The following is an 18,705-nucleotide window of genomic DNA, read 5'->3' as shown; positions in this document are numbered from 1 at the left end:
CCACGCCACCCATAATGAACCCAAATTAATTAAGAGAAGCCAGAGCAGCTTCATAATAGCAGCCTGGTTCCAAGATGCCACATGCTTCACATCCAACCCCCCCGCCCAACGGCAAGCACACCTCATCCCATGCCACTCGTGCACCACCCCGACTCACCGCAATACCCTTCCATAAATAACTACATAATGGGCGATCAACCTCATGAGTTACACATGCAGGCAACACGAAGATGTTACACCAAAACACCTAAAAGGATTGTAAGACAGACCTAATAAACTGTAACCTCCTAGCAAAGGAGAGGGACCGTGCTGCCCAGCTTCTAATACGAGCTGTAATCTTCTGAATCAAAAGAGCACAATCCCTAACCCTCAACCGACCCCCCAATAAAGGTAAACCCAAGTACCTAACAGGCAGCGAACCAAGAGAGAAACCCATAAATGCAGCTAGTTCCTCCGCCTCCCCAGACTCCACACCCGTAACAAACTTGGAACTCTTTCCAACATTAGCAACTAACCCAGACAACCCTGCAAAATCTACTAGGACCTGCCTCACAAACTCCAAAGAATCTCTCTCAGTTGCACAGAAAATCATCAAATCGTCTGCAAATACCAAATGAGTCAGGCCCACACGCTCACATCGATCATGAAACCTAAACCACACAGGAGGTTTATTCAACAAATTAGACAAGAACTCCATCACCATCATAAACAAAAAAGGAGACAACGGATCCCCTTGTCTTAACCCTTTCCTACCAGGAAAAAACCCTTCAAGGGAACCATTAACCATCACTGAGAACATAGGCGAAGTAACACAAACCCTCACTCAACTAACAAACTGAAGGGGCGTACCTATAACCAGTAACACACCAAACAGAAAATCCCAATTGACCGAATCATACGCCTTTTGAAGGTTTACCTTCAACACACAATGCGGCTTCCTTCTGTCCTCCTTATAGCCCCTCACAAACTCCTGACACAATAATATGTTTTCGAAAATCGACCTACCCGGAACAAACGCAGACTGGTTACCACTGATGAAAGCAAACAACCACAACCGCAATCTCTCAGCTAAGATCCTCGAGATACACTTATACATAACATTGCAACAAGAAATAGGACGAAACTCCTCTATACGTTCTGCTCCCCGCCTCTTTGGGATAAGAGTGATAGTAGTAGAATTAACTCCACCAGATAGGTAACAGGACTCAAAAAAATTTAGCACACCATCACAGAAATCATCCCCAACCACATTCTAAGTAGCTCTGTAAAAATCAACCGAAAACCCATCAAGCCCAGGAGCTTTTCTAGACTTCATCGAGAATAAAGCCTTCTTATTCTCATCCCGACTCACTGGGTGACCAAGCGCCTCCACCCCCTCCTCGGACCAGCTGAATTGCACAATATCCCCAATTCGGACAGTAAGATCCCTATACCCCACTGGCTGAGACCCTAAACAACCCCGAAAGAAATCTACTGCCACCCTGTCATGCACTGTCTGACGAGTCCCCCCAGCATTCACGACCGTAAATAAACCACTGCAACTGTGTCGAGAATGAACACAGCGATGAAAGAAAGCTGTGTTCATATCACCTAACTCCAGCCACCTCACCCTGGCCTTCTGTCGGAGTGACGCCTCCTCCAATCTCGCCACTAACCAGAACACCTCAGTGGCCCGAGCCGCCTCTGCACACACCAACTCTGAAGTAAGATCCCTTTTCTACCTTTGCCTGAGCAACCTCCATAACCTGCCTAGCTACCCTCACCTCATCAGTTAACACAGAGATATGCCTCCCAAACGAAGCACGTAAAACTCTCTTCACTGCCTTCAAATTTCGTACAAAGCTAACCATCTGGGGCACATCTTTAGGCCTTCTCCACACTAACCTGATAGTATCAATAAAACCCTCAGCCTCGACCCAGTGAGAAAATAACAAAAAAGAGTGAATTTAATTTGTAACGTTAAGTTTTATTATTCACTTAACAAATGGTAATTATTTTAAATGGGAAAATTACAGAAAATATATTTAAATATAGCAAAATATCACTGTTTATCAGTAATAGATACCGATAGACATCATGAATAACTATAATTGGCACTAATGATTGACTATTAGTATTTATCACCAGTGACATGGTTACATTTTACTACATTTGCAAATAAGTTGACCCATTTTACTATATTTGAAAACAACTTTTCTTTTTCACAGACAATGTCAAACTATTTACAGAAATAACAAAAAAAAAAAAAAAAAGGATAGACATTGATAGACTTTTATCAACGTTTATCACATAGTATCAATGATAGACTTCTAATAATTTCTATCGCTGACAGACATTGATAGACTTTTATCAACCTTTATCAAAGAAGATTAAATTTTGTTATTTGTGTAAATAGTTTTTCTTATTTTTCTATTTTTGAAAATCACATTTTTTTATTATGTATGATCCAATTTTGATCAAAATTAACTTTAAATAATAAAATTTAAGATTTATTAAAAGCATATGAAACAACTTTGATTTGGACACTTGAAAGTAAAAGGATTAAAATTATATTCTAGTAGAAAAAACTTAAAATTTAAAATTGACAAAAGAGATATAGATGCAAATTGAAATGAAAGAACATTTGATAAATTGACTGAACCAAATCAAATCAACATTTTAATCAAATACATAATGTTTTAACTAGTTGAGTTAGTTTTAATTTGATGCGGTTTATTTTTTTTATTTTTTAATTCAACAAATACATGGAGAATAAACTTTTTAACCGACTAAGACATTGGAAAAGACCATTGATCCTGAGGACAGTCGCTGCGAAAAGTTCGATAGACTCAAATTGGGATCTCCTTAATCAAATGGTCGATGAAGCGACCCAAGCATAATTTACTAGTGAGTGAACAATGTCATTTGCAAGTGAACAAATATAACAAGTCTCCTTCACACCAAGTATGCACATGTGACGAATCTCATATGTGCAAATTCAATGTCGAGGCTTTGACACTTTCTCAAGGTTTGGGTTTGAGGGCTATTATACGAAATTACTGTGGATGGGTTATAATTCTGAGACCATGTGAGAGAAATTAAAGTTAGAAAATTTAAATCTCGAACCTCTTGATTCTCAACACATATATATACTAATTGAGTTAAACTCTCGTTGACATATGAACCTTTAACTTGATCAAAGATATGGTATTTTAAAAAGTTAAACTCTACTTTGGTTGTCTAGTAAGCAAAAAAATAATATTTCATCATTAATTTTGGACAAAAAACAGACTCGAACCGAACCACTTTTTCATAAGACACGTGTGAGGGCAAGAACTTACGTTAGACGTTAGTAATAAAGTAACCATTTTCGCGTGACTTGTGAACGAAGGACTTCGGAAAATGACTAATCTACCCCCAAGCCGTTACCACAGTTCATTTGACACTAATTCACATAAAAAAAATATTTTTTTTAAAAAAATGTTGAAATGGTAATAAGCTTTGAGTAGGAAAGAAGAAACTTGTCTGAAATCTAAATATAAAATAAATATTTTAATTATAAAATAATTAACTCAAAACTCTTTCCATTTTCTTATCCCTTTTTTCTATAAAATAAACGGTCTGTTGGAAATTAAAATTTAAAATTTTAGTTTTACGATGTGAACACGATTTTTTTCCTTTTTTTATATTTATTATATAACTATTTTTAAATATCTAATTAATTTAATCAAACAACTTAATAATGATTTTTCCCCTTTATTTTCTTCAGTTTTTCCTTTATTCATGCAAGAATTTAAGGATGTTATAAATGTTGGAAGTTTTCTTTAAAAAAATATTCAAAAAAAAGTTTTAGCTTATCTTATTATTATTATTTTTTATATCGTGAGTATTCGAGTCAGCTTATACGCATCTTAACTAATCTCACGGGACAACTCATATGACTCTACAACATTTAGGTGTTAAAAAAAACTCTCGTAGAAAATTAATTCTTATGTAGATGACTACCATTAATTGAACCCTTAAAACCTCTTAGTTATTTTATTGAGACTATGTCTCTTTTTTACCGCTAGACCGATACATGATGGTTAAGTTTTAACTTATCTTATTTAAAAAGAAAAAAAGAGGATCACGAACAATATTTATCTCGATGATCGAATAATCGAAACGATAAACTTTATTGAATTGAGCTAAACAAATTTAGCAATATTGCAAAATGAAACTTATGTATGTTGTTGAATATATTGATACTAAACTTTGTAAATTTTAATTAATTTTGGTTTAAACTACAAACTTAGTCAATGAATTTTACTATTTATATCTATTTTATTCTATGAAATTTTAAAATTATAAATTTTATCTTTGAACTTTCGAATCTTTTCGAATTCATAAATACAAATTTAGGTTTGAATTAATTCTTAAAAATTTTGAATTTATTACGAATCTAATAGATTGAAAACTAAAAGAACATACACTCATTTGTTTAAGGATTAAATTAATGAAATTGTAAGATTTATTGGATATGAAACCAATATTTTGAAAAATATAAATATAAAATGGACAAGACAAAAACTTGGGAAATTTAACTTAATTTTATATACAGATAAAAACAAAAGAATTCAGATGGAAGGCAAGTGATGAACAGATTCCAAGTAACTTACCATTTATATAAAATTTATTATTATTTAATTGTTGTGAATAAATAATTTGTTTTTAAGTATATAAAGAAATGAAAGTAGTCTTTTAAGATATGCCCATCTCATCAAAGTATTGTATAAACATGGTAATTTATACGTCAAGTTATACGAAGTCTAAAGTTCAAATCATCGTAATATTCTATACACCACAAAAAGTGATAGTAAATTTAGAAATTTTAAATTTGTATCCTTATAGTACATATAATTAGAAAAATTGATCTAGATTTCTTAAATCTTCCGATGATATTTATTTAATTTATGTTCTTATTTTGAAAAAATTTTAAACATTTAATCATATTTGTTTGGTAACCTTTTAGTTATTAAATTTATACTTGTTTTTTTACGATTTTTTTTAATTGTGAATTTTATTTCTTAATAAAATATTTGAATTCTTTGTCTAATTTCAAAAACTATTTTTTAGTTTGCATACTAAAAACTAAAATCATATAATTATTAAATGCAAATTTTAGTTTCCAATTGACAACTCTATACTTTTGTAACATTGATAGTATTAAAAAAAAAATACTTTTTTTTCGCCAATCAAAACTCGTCTTAATAATTCTAAACTACCATTAAAAAACTCATAGATAAGTGTTTTTTATTGAGAGTATTTTTGTCAAAAATCGTCCCAAACTCATTAGATAAATTCAAAACGATAATCGGAATGTGAGTTGGACTAAACAGAGTTCGTTTTGCCAACGGAAAAATACTCGATACATATCTAACCGAACAAACCTAACGATAACTTATTACTCTAACTCTTACTCCCAACTTTCTAAATCAACATATCAAATTCAATTATTCTAAATATAGATTTCCTAAATTCTATATCGAATTTAATCGGCTTAAGACGTCAAAGTTGTATTGAAAGTGCCTTAAAAGAGAAGGGAATTTTAACCTTAGGAATTAAAATTGGAAAAAAAAAAAAAAAAAAACAGATTTTCGGCGATGCGAACCGTGGCTTTAAATTCACCACCTCCATTACAAATCCCCATTTGTCAGTCCCACTCTCACTTTCTTCGCCATTTTCACTCTGTTTTTTTTTCACTTTCTTCTTCTTCTTCCGCCATGGACGCCCATTCCTCTTCCTTTTCAAGCTTTTCTACTTACCTTCGAGCTCTATCTTTAACCCCTTCTCGTTTTTCTCGCCGGGCTTTCTCTGTTTCCACCTCTTTCGACGAAATGACCACTACTCGATCCACTTCCGGCGTCAGCATGCAGAGGACTCTTCGCTGGTTCGACCTCGTCGGTTTTGGCCTCGGTGGGATGATCGGTGCCGGCGTATTCGTTACCACTGGCCCGGCCACACAGCAAGCTGGACCCGCCATTGTTCTCTCTTACGCCATTGCTGGTCTCTGTGCGCTTTTATCGGCTTTCTGCTACACCGAGTTCGCCGTCGATATGCCTGTCGCCGGTGGGGCCTTCAGTTATCTCCGCGTCACATTCGGTGGGGTTTCTTCATTCCCTATCAATTTCCCAATGCGTACATTTGAATTCGTTGATTTCCGTGCTTCGTCTAACTCGGGAGATATTTTTGTTCTTTTCTGCGCAGGAGAATTCGCTGCGTTTTTGACTGGTGCGAATCTGATAATGGACTATGTGATGTCTAACGCCGCCGTTGCGAGGAGTTTCAGTCAATACCTAGGCGCCGCAATCGGTATCTCCACTGCTAAATGGAGACTCATCGTCCCTGGACTCCCTAAAGGATTTGATCAAATCGATTTGATCGCCGTCGCCGTTGTTCTAATTATCACAGTCATCATCTGTTATAGGTTTGTAAGAAATCGAAAATCATGAACCGTGATCGAATTCGTTCTGAAACTAAATAGGGTTAGTTTTTCAATTTTTGTTGTGGATGTTCTGTTTTTCAGTACAAAACAGAGCTCGGTAGTGAACATGACGTTGACGGCAATACACATTCTATTCATAGCTTTTGTGATTGTATTCGGATTCTGGAAAGGCGATTGGAAGAACTTCACAGAACCAGGAGATCGGAAGAACGAATCCGGATTCTTCCCTCACGGAGCGACCGGCGTTTTCAAAGGCGCGTCTCTGGTTTACCTCAGCTACATCGGCTACGACGCTGTATCGACGATGGCGGAGGAGGTTCGGTATCCGGCGAAGGATATCCCCGTCGGCGTCTCTGGCTCCGTCGTGCTCGTCACCGTCCTCTACTGCTTAATGGCGGCTTCAATGACCAAGCTCCTTCCCTACGATATGGTACAGTAAATCGTACGGTCTGATTTACAGTGTAAACGAAATCGGTGTTTGATTACATTGAAATAATTTTGTGTGTGTTTCTGTTGTTGGCGGCAGATCAAGGCGGAGGCGCCGTTCGCAGCGGCGTTTGCTAGGTGGAAATGGGTGTCGAACGTGATTGGCGGCGGCGCAAGCTTCGGAATATTGACGTCACTTTTGGTGGCGATGATGGGACAGGCTCGGTACATGTGCGTCATCGGACGGTCCAGAGTGGTCCCCGCTTGGTTCGCCGAAGTCCATCCCAAAACCTCCACTCCTCTCAACGCCTCCGCCTTTCTTGGTAACTCATTCCACTCTCTCTCTCTGTTCAAAAATTTGTGGGGTCGGATTCGAATCTCGAACTTCAAACTTGAGTTGACCTAACAAATAGGGAGGGGAATTCGAATTTCTAATGTCTTAATCTGACCATTTAAACTATATTTTAGGTGACAATCTCATTCAATTACTAGTATCACAACAAAGGAAAATAGTTAGTCGATTCGAGTTACCCTAACAAATGGGGAGGAGAATTCGAACTTCTAATGTCTTAATCTGACCATTTGAATTATATTTTAGTTGACAATCTCATTCAATTACTAGTATCACGAAAAAGGAAAATAGTTAGTCGATTGGAGTTACCCTATTTTTATAGGTCCCATCAAATTATTTAATTATAATTTGTATAGGACAAATTATTCTTACTTATTTATTAGAATAAGTGCATGTTAATTATTACTTAGCTTAGCTTAAAAAAAAAAATCAAACCAGGGGCATGTTTTTGTATAATTTATTTGGTTTTGGTTCTGTTGGAACGTACGTACATGGTTCAAATTTTGTCTCTAATTAGATAAAAGATTGTTTTTTAGGAAAATATTTAAAAAAAGTTATATATATTAAAATATTGGAGCAAAAGCTAAAAGAATATTGAGGACAATATTGAACCTAGCTACATAGAAAATTTAATGTAAATTAATGATTTATTGAGGTGGTTATTCTTTTTCCATGTGTTATTCCTCGGTTACATTAATTTAAAGAATGGATATTTCTAAAACTTATTACCAATTAGAATCAATCAATATTGGAAAAATACTTTTAATAAGAGTTTGGGAAATGAATGTTGAAGGGGGCCTTGAGAATCTGCTGTTCCAAATGGGAGTGTTTGGATAGGGGGAAAAGAAATCTTTTGGGGCCATGGTTTTGGTTGAAGGAGAAGAAGACCTTTTCTCTAGCTCCCTTTTTTTCTTCCTTGAAAAAAGTATAGTTGATTTATTATGATAATTATTTGAAAAAAAAATGTGGGACCCCATCAGTTTTAGTATTACATCATTGGCAAAAACCCAAGATAGAGAGAGGAAGTTTTGATGAAGTAAATAGAGGAATACATGGTTGTACTTGCACCTTTCTTCATGCATCATTTCCTTTTTAATCACAAAGGAGAAAAGTATATATACAATATTTTTTAAAAAAGAAAAGTTTGTCACATGTCCAACTTATTATTAGGTACTTGGGTGGACTCCATAAAGATGGTGCAGCTCGAGATGCACATAAGTATTTTTCAGTAAAAAATAGCCTTAGTTTGTGATTCATAATGGTTGAAAGGATTAAGATATTGTTAAGAATAGTGGAGGAGAGAGTTTAAACTTTTATGGGATAGGAACATTTTTGTCTTGGCTTCAAGTGCATTTTCTGTGTTTCAAGAAAAAAGCAAAGGAATTTATACATAATACTTGGGGGTCTTGTTGTTTCAACACCATGGAAAATGAAAGAAAGAGATTTCTCTAACTGTTTTTCTTGCACTTTTCTTGTGTTTGGTTCCAAAGGGAAAAAAAGACTAAGTGGGTCCCTGCCTTTACTTTCTTGCCTGCAACCATCTTTCTTAATAACTCCTCCTCACCTTATCTTTTAACCCTTGCTTTGTTTTCTTAATCCATTCCACTTTTAACCATGGTTAAGTTCCCTCGATGTCTTGTGTCGCGTCGAGGGCATGTTGATCTTTTTGTGCAGTTTCTTTCCCTTTGATTTATTTGTGCTTTACACAAGATAAGCTCTTGGTATTTTGTTTGTGTTCATCATATATCTTGATCAACTGATTTAATGGTGAGGGATGGGTGGTCTAGATTGGCCCAACTCAGCTACAAAGATAAAATTCTCTTTGGTTTGAGTCAATTTTGAAAATGACCTATAAAGCAGTACTATATTTTGAAAGGATCATATCATTTTATAAGTTTCTTCATTTGTGAGATGTTCACTTTATCCCTTTGCAATTATTGGAACTCTGCACAAATTGTTGTTTGTTTTGGTGTTGTTTTTAATCAGATTTTGTTGTTTTGATTCAGGGGTTTTCACGGCTGCGATTGCTCTTTTCGCTGACCTTGATGTTCTACTCAACTTTGTATGCATTGGTACACTCTTTGTCTTCTACATGGTTGCCAATGCTGTCATTTATCAACGTTACGTCGAGATAGGGAGCACGAATCCTCGTCCAACGTTATCCTTCCTCTGCTTATTCTCCCTCACTGCCATCATATTCACTCTCATGTGGCATTTTGTAACTCCAGGGAAGGCCAAAATCGCCTTACTTAGCGGCACTGCCGTCATCGCCATTGTTATCTCACTAATTTTCCATTGTGTGATACCTCAAGTACGGAAACCCGAGTCCTGGGGTGTCCCCTTGATGCCATGGATACCCTGTGCATCAATCTTCCTAAACATATTCTTGTTGGGGTCCCTCGATGGCACATCCTATATACGATTTGTGTTCTTTTCGATCCTCATGGTGCTCATATACGTGCTATACAGCATCCATTCGAGTTCCGATGCCGAAGGAACCGACTCCCTATGTGTAAAGAACAGGGAGATTCCAGAATTAGACAACAGCTTCAAAGTATAGAAAATGTCGAAGTAACCTTATGTAGACACAGTTTCTTTTCTCTTCACACAAATTAAAACCTTGTATGAAAAAGGGTGAAAAGGAAAGAAACAGTAAGTTTTCAAAAAGTGGAAACTAAAGTTGTAAATATGGTTGGTAAGCTGAAATGGTTTATTGGATTGTGGAGTCCCATTTGATGATATTTTTTACATCAACCTGTGGGAGATTTGAACCTCCAATTTTTTTGATCGATGATGTATGTTTAAACCAGTTGAGTTATATTCAGGTTTTTCAAACCTTCTTGATGAGGGCGTATGCTTAATCTTGCTAAGGTATGTTTGGATTTGTGCACATTGAAAAAAAAAAGGTAGGTGGATGAAGTTTGATTATACAATTGAGACTCCACAGGGTTTACATTGGTTGGTGACTTTTTACAAACACTAAGAAGGGGGATAGTAAGCATTTACTAAAAGTGACAAAAAGTAAAGCCTATTTATATGTAAAGAGAAGAGAGTGGATGTTGACCATTGGGCAAGTGTTGAAGTAGACCCATTTTTGCAATTTCATACTTTGGCTTTGGTTTCTTCTATTCTATTCTATTCTCTCTTTTTGGTTAAATTATACATTATTTTAATAAGCATGGTTTAAAAAGTTATAGTCCCTATGATTTGGTCTAATATTTTAAAATAGTCATCTTTTTATCATATGCCAATAGCATTTTGATTTTATATTTTGTTGGGCATATGAAAAGAGACCAAAAAAAGACGGAATTCAGTGTGAATGTTGTTGAATTGTATTCGATTAAATTAGGGTTTGAGGTGGGTAGAAAGTTGGAGAATCTTTTGTAAGTTATTAGGGAAAAAAGAAATCATTTTTTAATAGAAAAAAAAAGTTGTCTAACTGCACGTCTTCAAATATCCTAATTAAAAACCTATGAGAGAGAGAGTTACGTTGATTACCTTAACTACTAAACGTAGAGTAAGAGGTTGTGTTAAAATAGTTGAGATGTGCAAAACGTTCAAAAACACATATATTAATAAAACGACTACTAACATCTAATAACATCATATTTGATTTGAAAAGGGAAGGACCATAGTGAAATTTTAAAATAGTCACTAATACCTAAAAGAGAAAAAAAAAAGGGGGGGGCTTAGATGGAAAGAAAATATAGTTTTTTTTTTTTCCTTTGTATGTGACAAAACTAAATAAAAGAAAACAAAGCATAATGGGGCCATGATGTTGGTATCTTGTTTTGGTTCCATATCCCATTTTAATCCTTTTTGTCCCTTGTACCATTCAATTTAATTTGCCCCTATTTCTCTCTTTTCTGCATCTAATCAACCCTTTTCCTTTCTCTCTCTTACCCACTCAAAATTTGCCTTTAATGTTCCCATCCTCCTCTCTTATCCCTCCACAAAGAGTATACACAGGTTGGATTAGATTGGACGGGAAGAATTTTTTATCTCGGGTTAGTCGAGTTGCTACCTAAAAGATCCAAATAGAGTCTTAAATCCATCCCTTAAAATTTGGATTGGGATGGGTTATCAAGTTATTATTATTATTATTTTATTAAGTTAAAGTATTTAAATTTATCTGTAACACATACCTAAATAACTAAAATTTCATAAAATTCAAATGTTAAATACCAAACATTCATGATATCTATAACAAGTTTTAAACAAAGGCAAACATCATAACGATTTAAAAAAAAGAAAAAATAAATAAATATATACCTAATAGCTAAAATCTCATAAAATTCAAATGTTAACTACAAAAAATGACAAGTATATATATATATATATATATATATATATATATATATATATATATATATATATATATATATATATGTGCGCGCGTGCATGTGCATGTGCTGTGTGTGTGCGCATGTGCATGTGTTGTGTGTGTGGGGTTCAGGTTGAGTTGGGTCGACTTGAAAAAAGTTCGGTTCAACTCGGGATCCAACCTAACCTAACTAAAATAGAAAAGTTTCAACCCAACCCAACCCTCATGGTTTAGGTTAGATAATCTAGGTTGTTTGAATTGTTGGATCATTTGAGTACCCTTATTTGGTCAACCAAAATAAGCATAGCTTAACTGACATACTATTTGTATTATCAATCTTGACGTCAAAGGTTCGATTCCCATCTCACATATTGTCAAAAAAAAAAAAAAAAAAAGATGAAAGATAATTGGTAAAAAAAAAAAAATCACAAAATCTTCTCCACATTGAATCTACAAAAATGGGTTGCCATACTTAGCTTCTAATTCACAAAATTCTAATCAAATTGGGGAATTTTGACCCTCTCTTTCCACACCTTTCATGTTTGATAGATAAACTTGCGATTGAATTTTAAGATTCGATTCGATAATATATTCTTTTAAGGATCATTTATAATTAAATGTCATTATTTTATGTTTGTTTTAAACTCTTATTCTAAAATGAATGTGTATCACGTGTTCTTTTGAAATAGATTAGACCGTAAAAGGAAAAAAAAATCTTATCTTTTGATTTTTGAATAATTTATTGTTCTATATATATATATAATTAGTTGGTTCTTTGATTCTTCTTCTTGATTATATATCCGTAGTCTTCTTGAAAGTAAAAAAAAATGGTTTTTGTAATTGACTCTAAAATTTATTTATTTTTTCTTTATTAGATTTTAAGAACTTCTTGGATTTTGTTCTTATTGAATCTTGGTATCTCTTTTGACTTTATGTTTTGATAACTTTAGGCAAAGGAATTAGTTTGAACAAATAAATAGTGAAGTGGGTTTTTTTAACATATTCTTAGAATATGAGAATGTGATAATTTTAGAGGTGAATTTTAGAATATGAGACTGATTTTATTTATTTATTTATTTTTATAGAGAAAATTAGATAAAATTATACTAAAAAAGCACACTTGAAAAGATTGATGCTCTGATGCTTCAGTACAAGTGGACTTCAACTGATGGCACCATTGGATTCCAAGTCAGAGAATTAATTAAGGTCATAAATCACATTTTTTTTTTAATTAAAAACATTAATTGGAACAAATAACTTTACCTTTTTCTTTAATCTTTGTTTTCATCTAAAAATGTCTATTTGGGAATAATTATCACTCAAATTATAACTTTGAGTTTGGATCAAGTCATATCATGTCTTTGGTAGGAATAATATGATTTTTTTTTATAATTAAATTATACCAAATATTCTTGAATTTCTAGGTAGCTTTCAATCATGTCTAAGACATAGAAACGTTTATATTTATCCTTAATTTTTTAGAGAGCTTTTTTTTTCCTGTTAAAATAAGAATGAAATTCATGCGAGTAATGTTTTGAAAGTGTACATACAAACATAATTTATAACATCATTCATGTAAATTGACGTGACAGTTGATGTGTGAAAATTGATTATGTACATGATTTTAAATATCTTTTGAGATGAAATAAATGATAATAATGATCTTTGTCTTCTAGTTGTAAATAATATCTTTATAAACATTCTAATTTTTACACTTTAGCTGTCATGTTACATTTTCTCCTTTATTTAATGAAAAAAAATATATTTTTGGTTTATAATTCAAAGTTAAAAGAATTTTTTGGAGCAAATTTCAAAATCTAAGGATAAAAACGAAATCTGTTCAAAGTCTATAACCATAATTGAAACCTATTTTAAAATTTAGAGATATTTCATGTAATTTAACTTTATTTCTAGGGAGAAATATTTTTTTGGTCTTTTAACTTTTGTGTCTAATTTTGTCCCTAGATTTTAGGATATGTTAAGGTTTTATTCTATAAGTTTTTATTTGATTTAAATTTAGTTCCTATGTTTTAAAATGCTACAATTTTATTCTTGAGGTTTGAGTTTTTTTTTTTTCAATTTGATTCTTACGTTTTTAAATGGTACACTTTTAATCTTGATTTTCACTAATACTCACACCAATCTATTAATTAATTTTAAAATTCACTTCATAGTTATTTTAATAGCGATGAGAAATAGTGAAACTTAATTAATTTAAGTTCTTTAAATTCTTCATAGTAATTAATTTGCATTAACACGAAAGATGGAAAATGAACATTTAGTAAAAAATCGAAATTAAAAGTGTAAATTTTTTAAGTTAGGGACCAATTGGAAACAAAACTCAAACCTCAAGGTAAAATTCTAACATTTTTTTAAACCTATAAATTAAATTAAAATCAAATTCGAAACGTAAGGACTAAAACCGTAACTTTTTGAAACTTAGGAACCAAATAAAAACCAAACCCAAAATTTAAGGACAAAAAAGTATTTTTCTCTCATGAATGATTTCAAATATAGGAAAATGAATAAAAATATTTACAAATATAGTAAAATTTTACTGTTTATCTGCGATAGACCGCGATAGACTATTATCTAGATCTATCTATGTCATGATAAACACATATAGTAATCTATCGCAGTCTATCACGATCTATCACATATAGATGATAATATTTTATTATTATTTGTAAATATTTTTCGCAGTTTTGTCATATAAAATAATTTTCATTTCTCATATTTTTAATATATTATTTTGTATATGATTTTTTCTAGGTAAATCAAGGAAGCAAACACATTACCATTTTTAACAAATTTTAACCACAATAGTTTAATATTTCATAATCAATAATTTAAAAAAGAAAATCCTAATTGTCTTTTCATTAAGTGCTATTGACACCAAAATCTTCAATAAGGTTTTATCAAAACCCATTTAGAGAAATGGAAATTAGTAACGTGTAAAAGAATAATTAGTCTTTGTTTCCCTTTTAATTTAGTCTTTTCTAAGTCCCTTTTATCATTTTGTCCTTTGATTAAGAGAGATAATCAAGATTAGATTTGTGATTAGCATTTTGTTTTCCCAAAAAAAAAAAAAAAAAAAAAAAAAAAAAGAAGAAAAAAAGGATACCATAGCTATTGCTTTCACTTTATTGTTAGTGATTTTAGAGAAGAAAGGCTACTAAAAAACCTTTGCTTTTAGCATGCCTTTTCTCCACTCTTATTAACTTCACCTATAGTATATGATGTTACATTATAGTTATCCAATGAATTGACATCTTGATGAGCAAAATTATTATATAATATTTCCAACCATTAAATGTACCTTAAAATATGATTAATGTCTCAAATCTTGTCTGATGTTCAAAAGTTGTTGTCATTTGTCAACATACATAAAGCTATTAGAACAGTTACCTATGATATCTCTAATTCATAATGTATGTCATTCTTAATTTAAAATTTTACTTGTATTACTTTATCATTGATTGATTTTGACATAACGAGTTATTAGTATTTTTACACAAGAAAAATGTGCGTGACATAGGTATGATTAGGAATCACATAAAACCCTGAAATCTAACGTTAAGTGGTAGATTGATTTAGCTTTTTTCAATATACAAACCAATGAGGGAAAATTGTATATTTATATTCACCTTCCTCTTTTACAATTTTCAAAAGGAAATTGTTATAAATTTATCTACTTGGCTAAACCCTTTTCTCTATGGACCAAAGTGGGATGTCTTTGTCAAAAAAAATTGAAAGTAGGGTCCATATGAAAATGTTCTCTTCCTCATCACAAAACCCAAAAACCCACTAAAAGCCAATTGAGATTTTTCCCACCACAACTTGTAATCAATCAATCTTTCATCCTTTTTTTTCCCCCTCTTCTTCTCCATTCTCAAACCCTATCTGACTTTGGTTTGTTAATGAAATGAAAAAAATAAAAATAAAGTACAAGACTAAAAAGTGAAGGAATTATTTAAAAGAAAGATGAGGACACCAAAATGATGAGAGAAGGGGCAAAGAGAAGGATTTGTTTATTATACCAAAATGTTCTTATTTTTGGATTTATTTATTATCATTTTTCATTTGGATTAAAATATCATTTTCGTTCCTGAACTTTGACGTCTATTCAGTTTTAATCTATTTACTTTTGATAAATTTTAAATTTAATTCTCACGACTAGTTTATTGTTGATTTAATTTTTTTTTGTCGTCTATTAGAATTTTTACTACAAATTTTAAAAACATATTCACATGTTTGTATTTTTTTTTTTTAATAATAATAATAACTTTCGGTTTTGGCTCAAAAGAGGTGATTTGATCCTTTACAAAATCAAAACCCAACTTGTGAAAGCATATATCTAAAGCCATTTTGTGTGAAAGTGGGGTATGGGAGAATATATGTTGGGGAAGAGTATTTGCAAGTGGGGGGTTGAAAAGGAACCTTACTTTTTATTTTATTTTAATTTTTTTTAAGTATAATATCATTGATGTGATGTTCGGGATTCGAATATTTGATTAATAAAAAGAAGTCAATTATGTGTTAATCAGTTAAGTTATGGACGTAAAAAAATTAAATTTATTGAATGGAGAGAGAGTCAAATTGACTCTAAGTAGTAAGAATTTTTAGTTCAAATATAGAGTTGAAAAGCTAAATTAGTTTAGGTTAAAATATAAAATAAAAGCATTAGATTTTGTTAGATAACATTCTTGTTTTTAACTCATAAAAACATCTAAGTCTATCTATCATAAGCTTTGATGTCCAATGTCAAAATGCTTACATGCAATGCGAGGCGAGGAAAGCGCTTGAGGAGATATAAGGACTACGATCTCTTAGGGTAGCACGGGTTGAACATAAGGAACTGAAGAGTTTCCAAACTAAGTGGTTAGCAATTCTAGGTAACTAAAGGGGGGTTTGAAATTGGTTGGTTGCAAGAAAAATTAATATAAAAAAGTCGATAATTTCAACAAACAACTACAAGAAAATGTATGAGATCTCTCCTTTCCCGTTAAAATTCTTTAAGATAACAACACCTAATAATCTAGAAATGTTAATTCTAATGCTTTCTTAAGTTTTTAATTGATTCAATTAGCAACAATATATCATTTGTTGTGAACTTGAGAAGCACAACGAGAACACGGATACCAATAAAATATAATATTAAAATAAATTAAATATATATCTAAATATATTAATAAAAGTAAATAAAATAAAAATGATGGATTTCTCCGATTTCTCCAATCTTTTTGGATTTTGTCTAATGTGTGTGTCTTCCAAAACCTACCAAATGCTACTATTTATAAGCAATTTGTCAAGTAGGAGGTGGATTACATGGACACTAATAATGTGTAGTATTGAGATACATGGACAATACTTTGGGAAATGAGGGTATGACACATGGTTAATGGACACTAAGCATGAACATCTAATGAACATCTATTATTATAATATTTATAATACATCCTTTAGATGTCCATTATATATATGAAATATGCCTCATTAAAACCTTATTAGAAAAAAAATCCATTGAAAAAAAAAATCCTAGTGAAGGAAAAAGAGTACATATTTCATCTAATCTAATACTCTTAAAAAGAATATGGTATATTTACTCTCCCTTATTGAAAATCACTTGAGATCTCTGAGTCGCGGTGTTCAAATATTGTGCACCAATTTTTTAAAGGTTGCGGTTAGTAATGATTTTGTAAATAAGTTTGCTACGTTATCCTTTGAATAAATTTGTTATACAGTGCTATCATCATTTTCTTCAAGATCATGAGTGTAGAAAAGCATTAGTGAAATATGTTTTGTTATATCTCCTTTAATATATCCCCTTTTGATTTAGGATATGCATGCTATGTTATCTTTGTATAATATTGTTGGAAGATTTTTATTAGAAGACAAACCACATACTCCACGAATGTGCTAAGTCATTGATCTTAGCCATACACATTCTCGACTAGCCTCGTGAATTACAAGAATTTCAGCATGATTTGAGAAAGTAGCCGTTATGGTCTGTTTCACTGATCGTCATGTATAAAAATTCTCCATGTACTAAGTAACATGTTTATGATCTAGCTTGTTTAGGTTAGATAACTAACCTGGATCTTCACAACCAACTAAATCAAAATTAGATTTATTAAAATAAAATAAATCAATGTAAATTAATTCTCAAATAAAGTGTACCATATGTCTTTTACTCCAATATCTTTCTTTTGGAGGAATATCATATATATCTAACAAAATTGCTGAAAAATACTACAAAGTACAATATATAAACTAGTCAACCTATATAAGTGCACTCATTTCTCAAAATTTATGGTTCTTCGGGACCTAACATTCTTCATCATCTTTCTGAGATCAGATGATATATCCTTTTTACATCAAGTGAATGAATCACCATAGGAGTATTCCATGATGTACATAATCCATAAAAGATAATATATAAATTGATGCAATTTCATTTGCTCTATACATTATTTATAAGCTAAGGCAAAATTTATCATCTCAATTTCTTTCTTCAGAAAGTCCATTGTCTTTGAGATATCTTCAGGAGTTTCTGCTCAAATCACAACAACATATAGTAAATCTCAGGTCGTGATTTCTTTATAACAAGATATGGACAAATAGAGTTATTTTTGTACCCTCATACCAACAAATATTAAATAAGATGATTATATCACATTCATCAGAAATATTTTATAAGAATCTTTTGATATATATATGATTATCTAATATTTGAATTATAAGATTATGATACCTATAATTATTCAGAAATTTTCATAAATAAATATCATTATTAAGAGATTTATATAAATGTGATATGACTGCATCCATACGATGTATATTAAACTTTTCATACGCAATCAGATAAATTGAATATCTCATGGTATTGTATATCGACCATTAGAGAATATGTTTTCTCATAATTAATACTAGTTTATGCGAGAATTATTGTGAGATCTATCTCGCTTTATATCTTGTGACTTCACTCTATTTGTTTTACAAATACTCCACTTGTAACCTACATGTTTGACATTTTATGATGTTTGGACTACTAGTTCTCACGATTTGAAAAATGAGTTTATTTATATTGGATTTTTATTTCCACATAAGTCAATAATTTCTATGTCGATATTTTTCATA

The 18,705-nt window shown here is 31.9% G+C and overlaps 1 protein-coding gene across 1 annotated transcript; it reads left to right on the top strand.

Annotated features, from left to right (window-relative positions):
* Positions 1-5,592: 5,592 nt before the first annotated feature.
* Positions 5,593-10,084, top strand: LOC120075137 (cationic amino acid transporter 6, chloroplastic-like). Its single transcript, XM_039028311.2, has 5 exons — positions 5,593-6,120; positions 6,226-6,445; positions 6,545-6,893; positions 6,990-7,212; positions 9,248-10,084. The coding sequence occupies exons 1-5, from the start codon at positions 5,622-5,624 to the stop codon at positions 9,799-9,801; spliced, it is 1,845 nt and encodes a 614-aa protein (XP_038884239.2). The 5' UTR covers positions 5,593-5,621; the 3' UTR covers positions 9,802-10,084.
* The last annotated feature ends 8,621 nt before the right edge of the window (positions 10,085-18,705 follow it).

Source organism: Benincasa hispida, chromosome 4 (assembly GCF_027475165.1).
Source record: "Benincasa hispida cultivar pf3 chromosome 4, pf3_genome.v1.1, whole genome shotgun sequence".
Lineage (NCBI taxonomy): Eukaryota > Viridiplantae > Streptophyta > Magnoliopsida > Cucurbitales > Cucurbitaceae > Benincasa > Benincasa hispida.
The sequence above is the reverse complement of the archived record's forward strand: the minus strand, read 5'-3'. Positions and strand labels throughout refer to the sequence as shown.

Coding starts and splice junctions, on each gene's coding strand:
- LOC120075137 (XM_039028311.2), top strand. CDS start 5,622: ATGCGAACCGTGGCTTTAAATTCACCACCTCCATTACAAATCCCCATT. Junction 6,121..6,225: donor TTATCTCCGCGTCACATTCG/GTGGGGTTTCTT, acceptor TTTTCTGCGCAG/GAGAATTCGCTGCGTTTTTG. Junction 6,894..6,989: donor AGCTCCTTCCCTACGATATG/GTACAGTAAATC, acceptor TGTTGGCGGCAG/ATCAAGGCGGAGGCGCCGTT.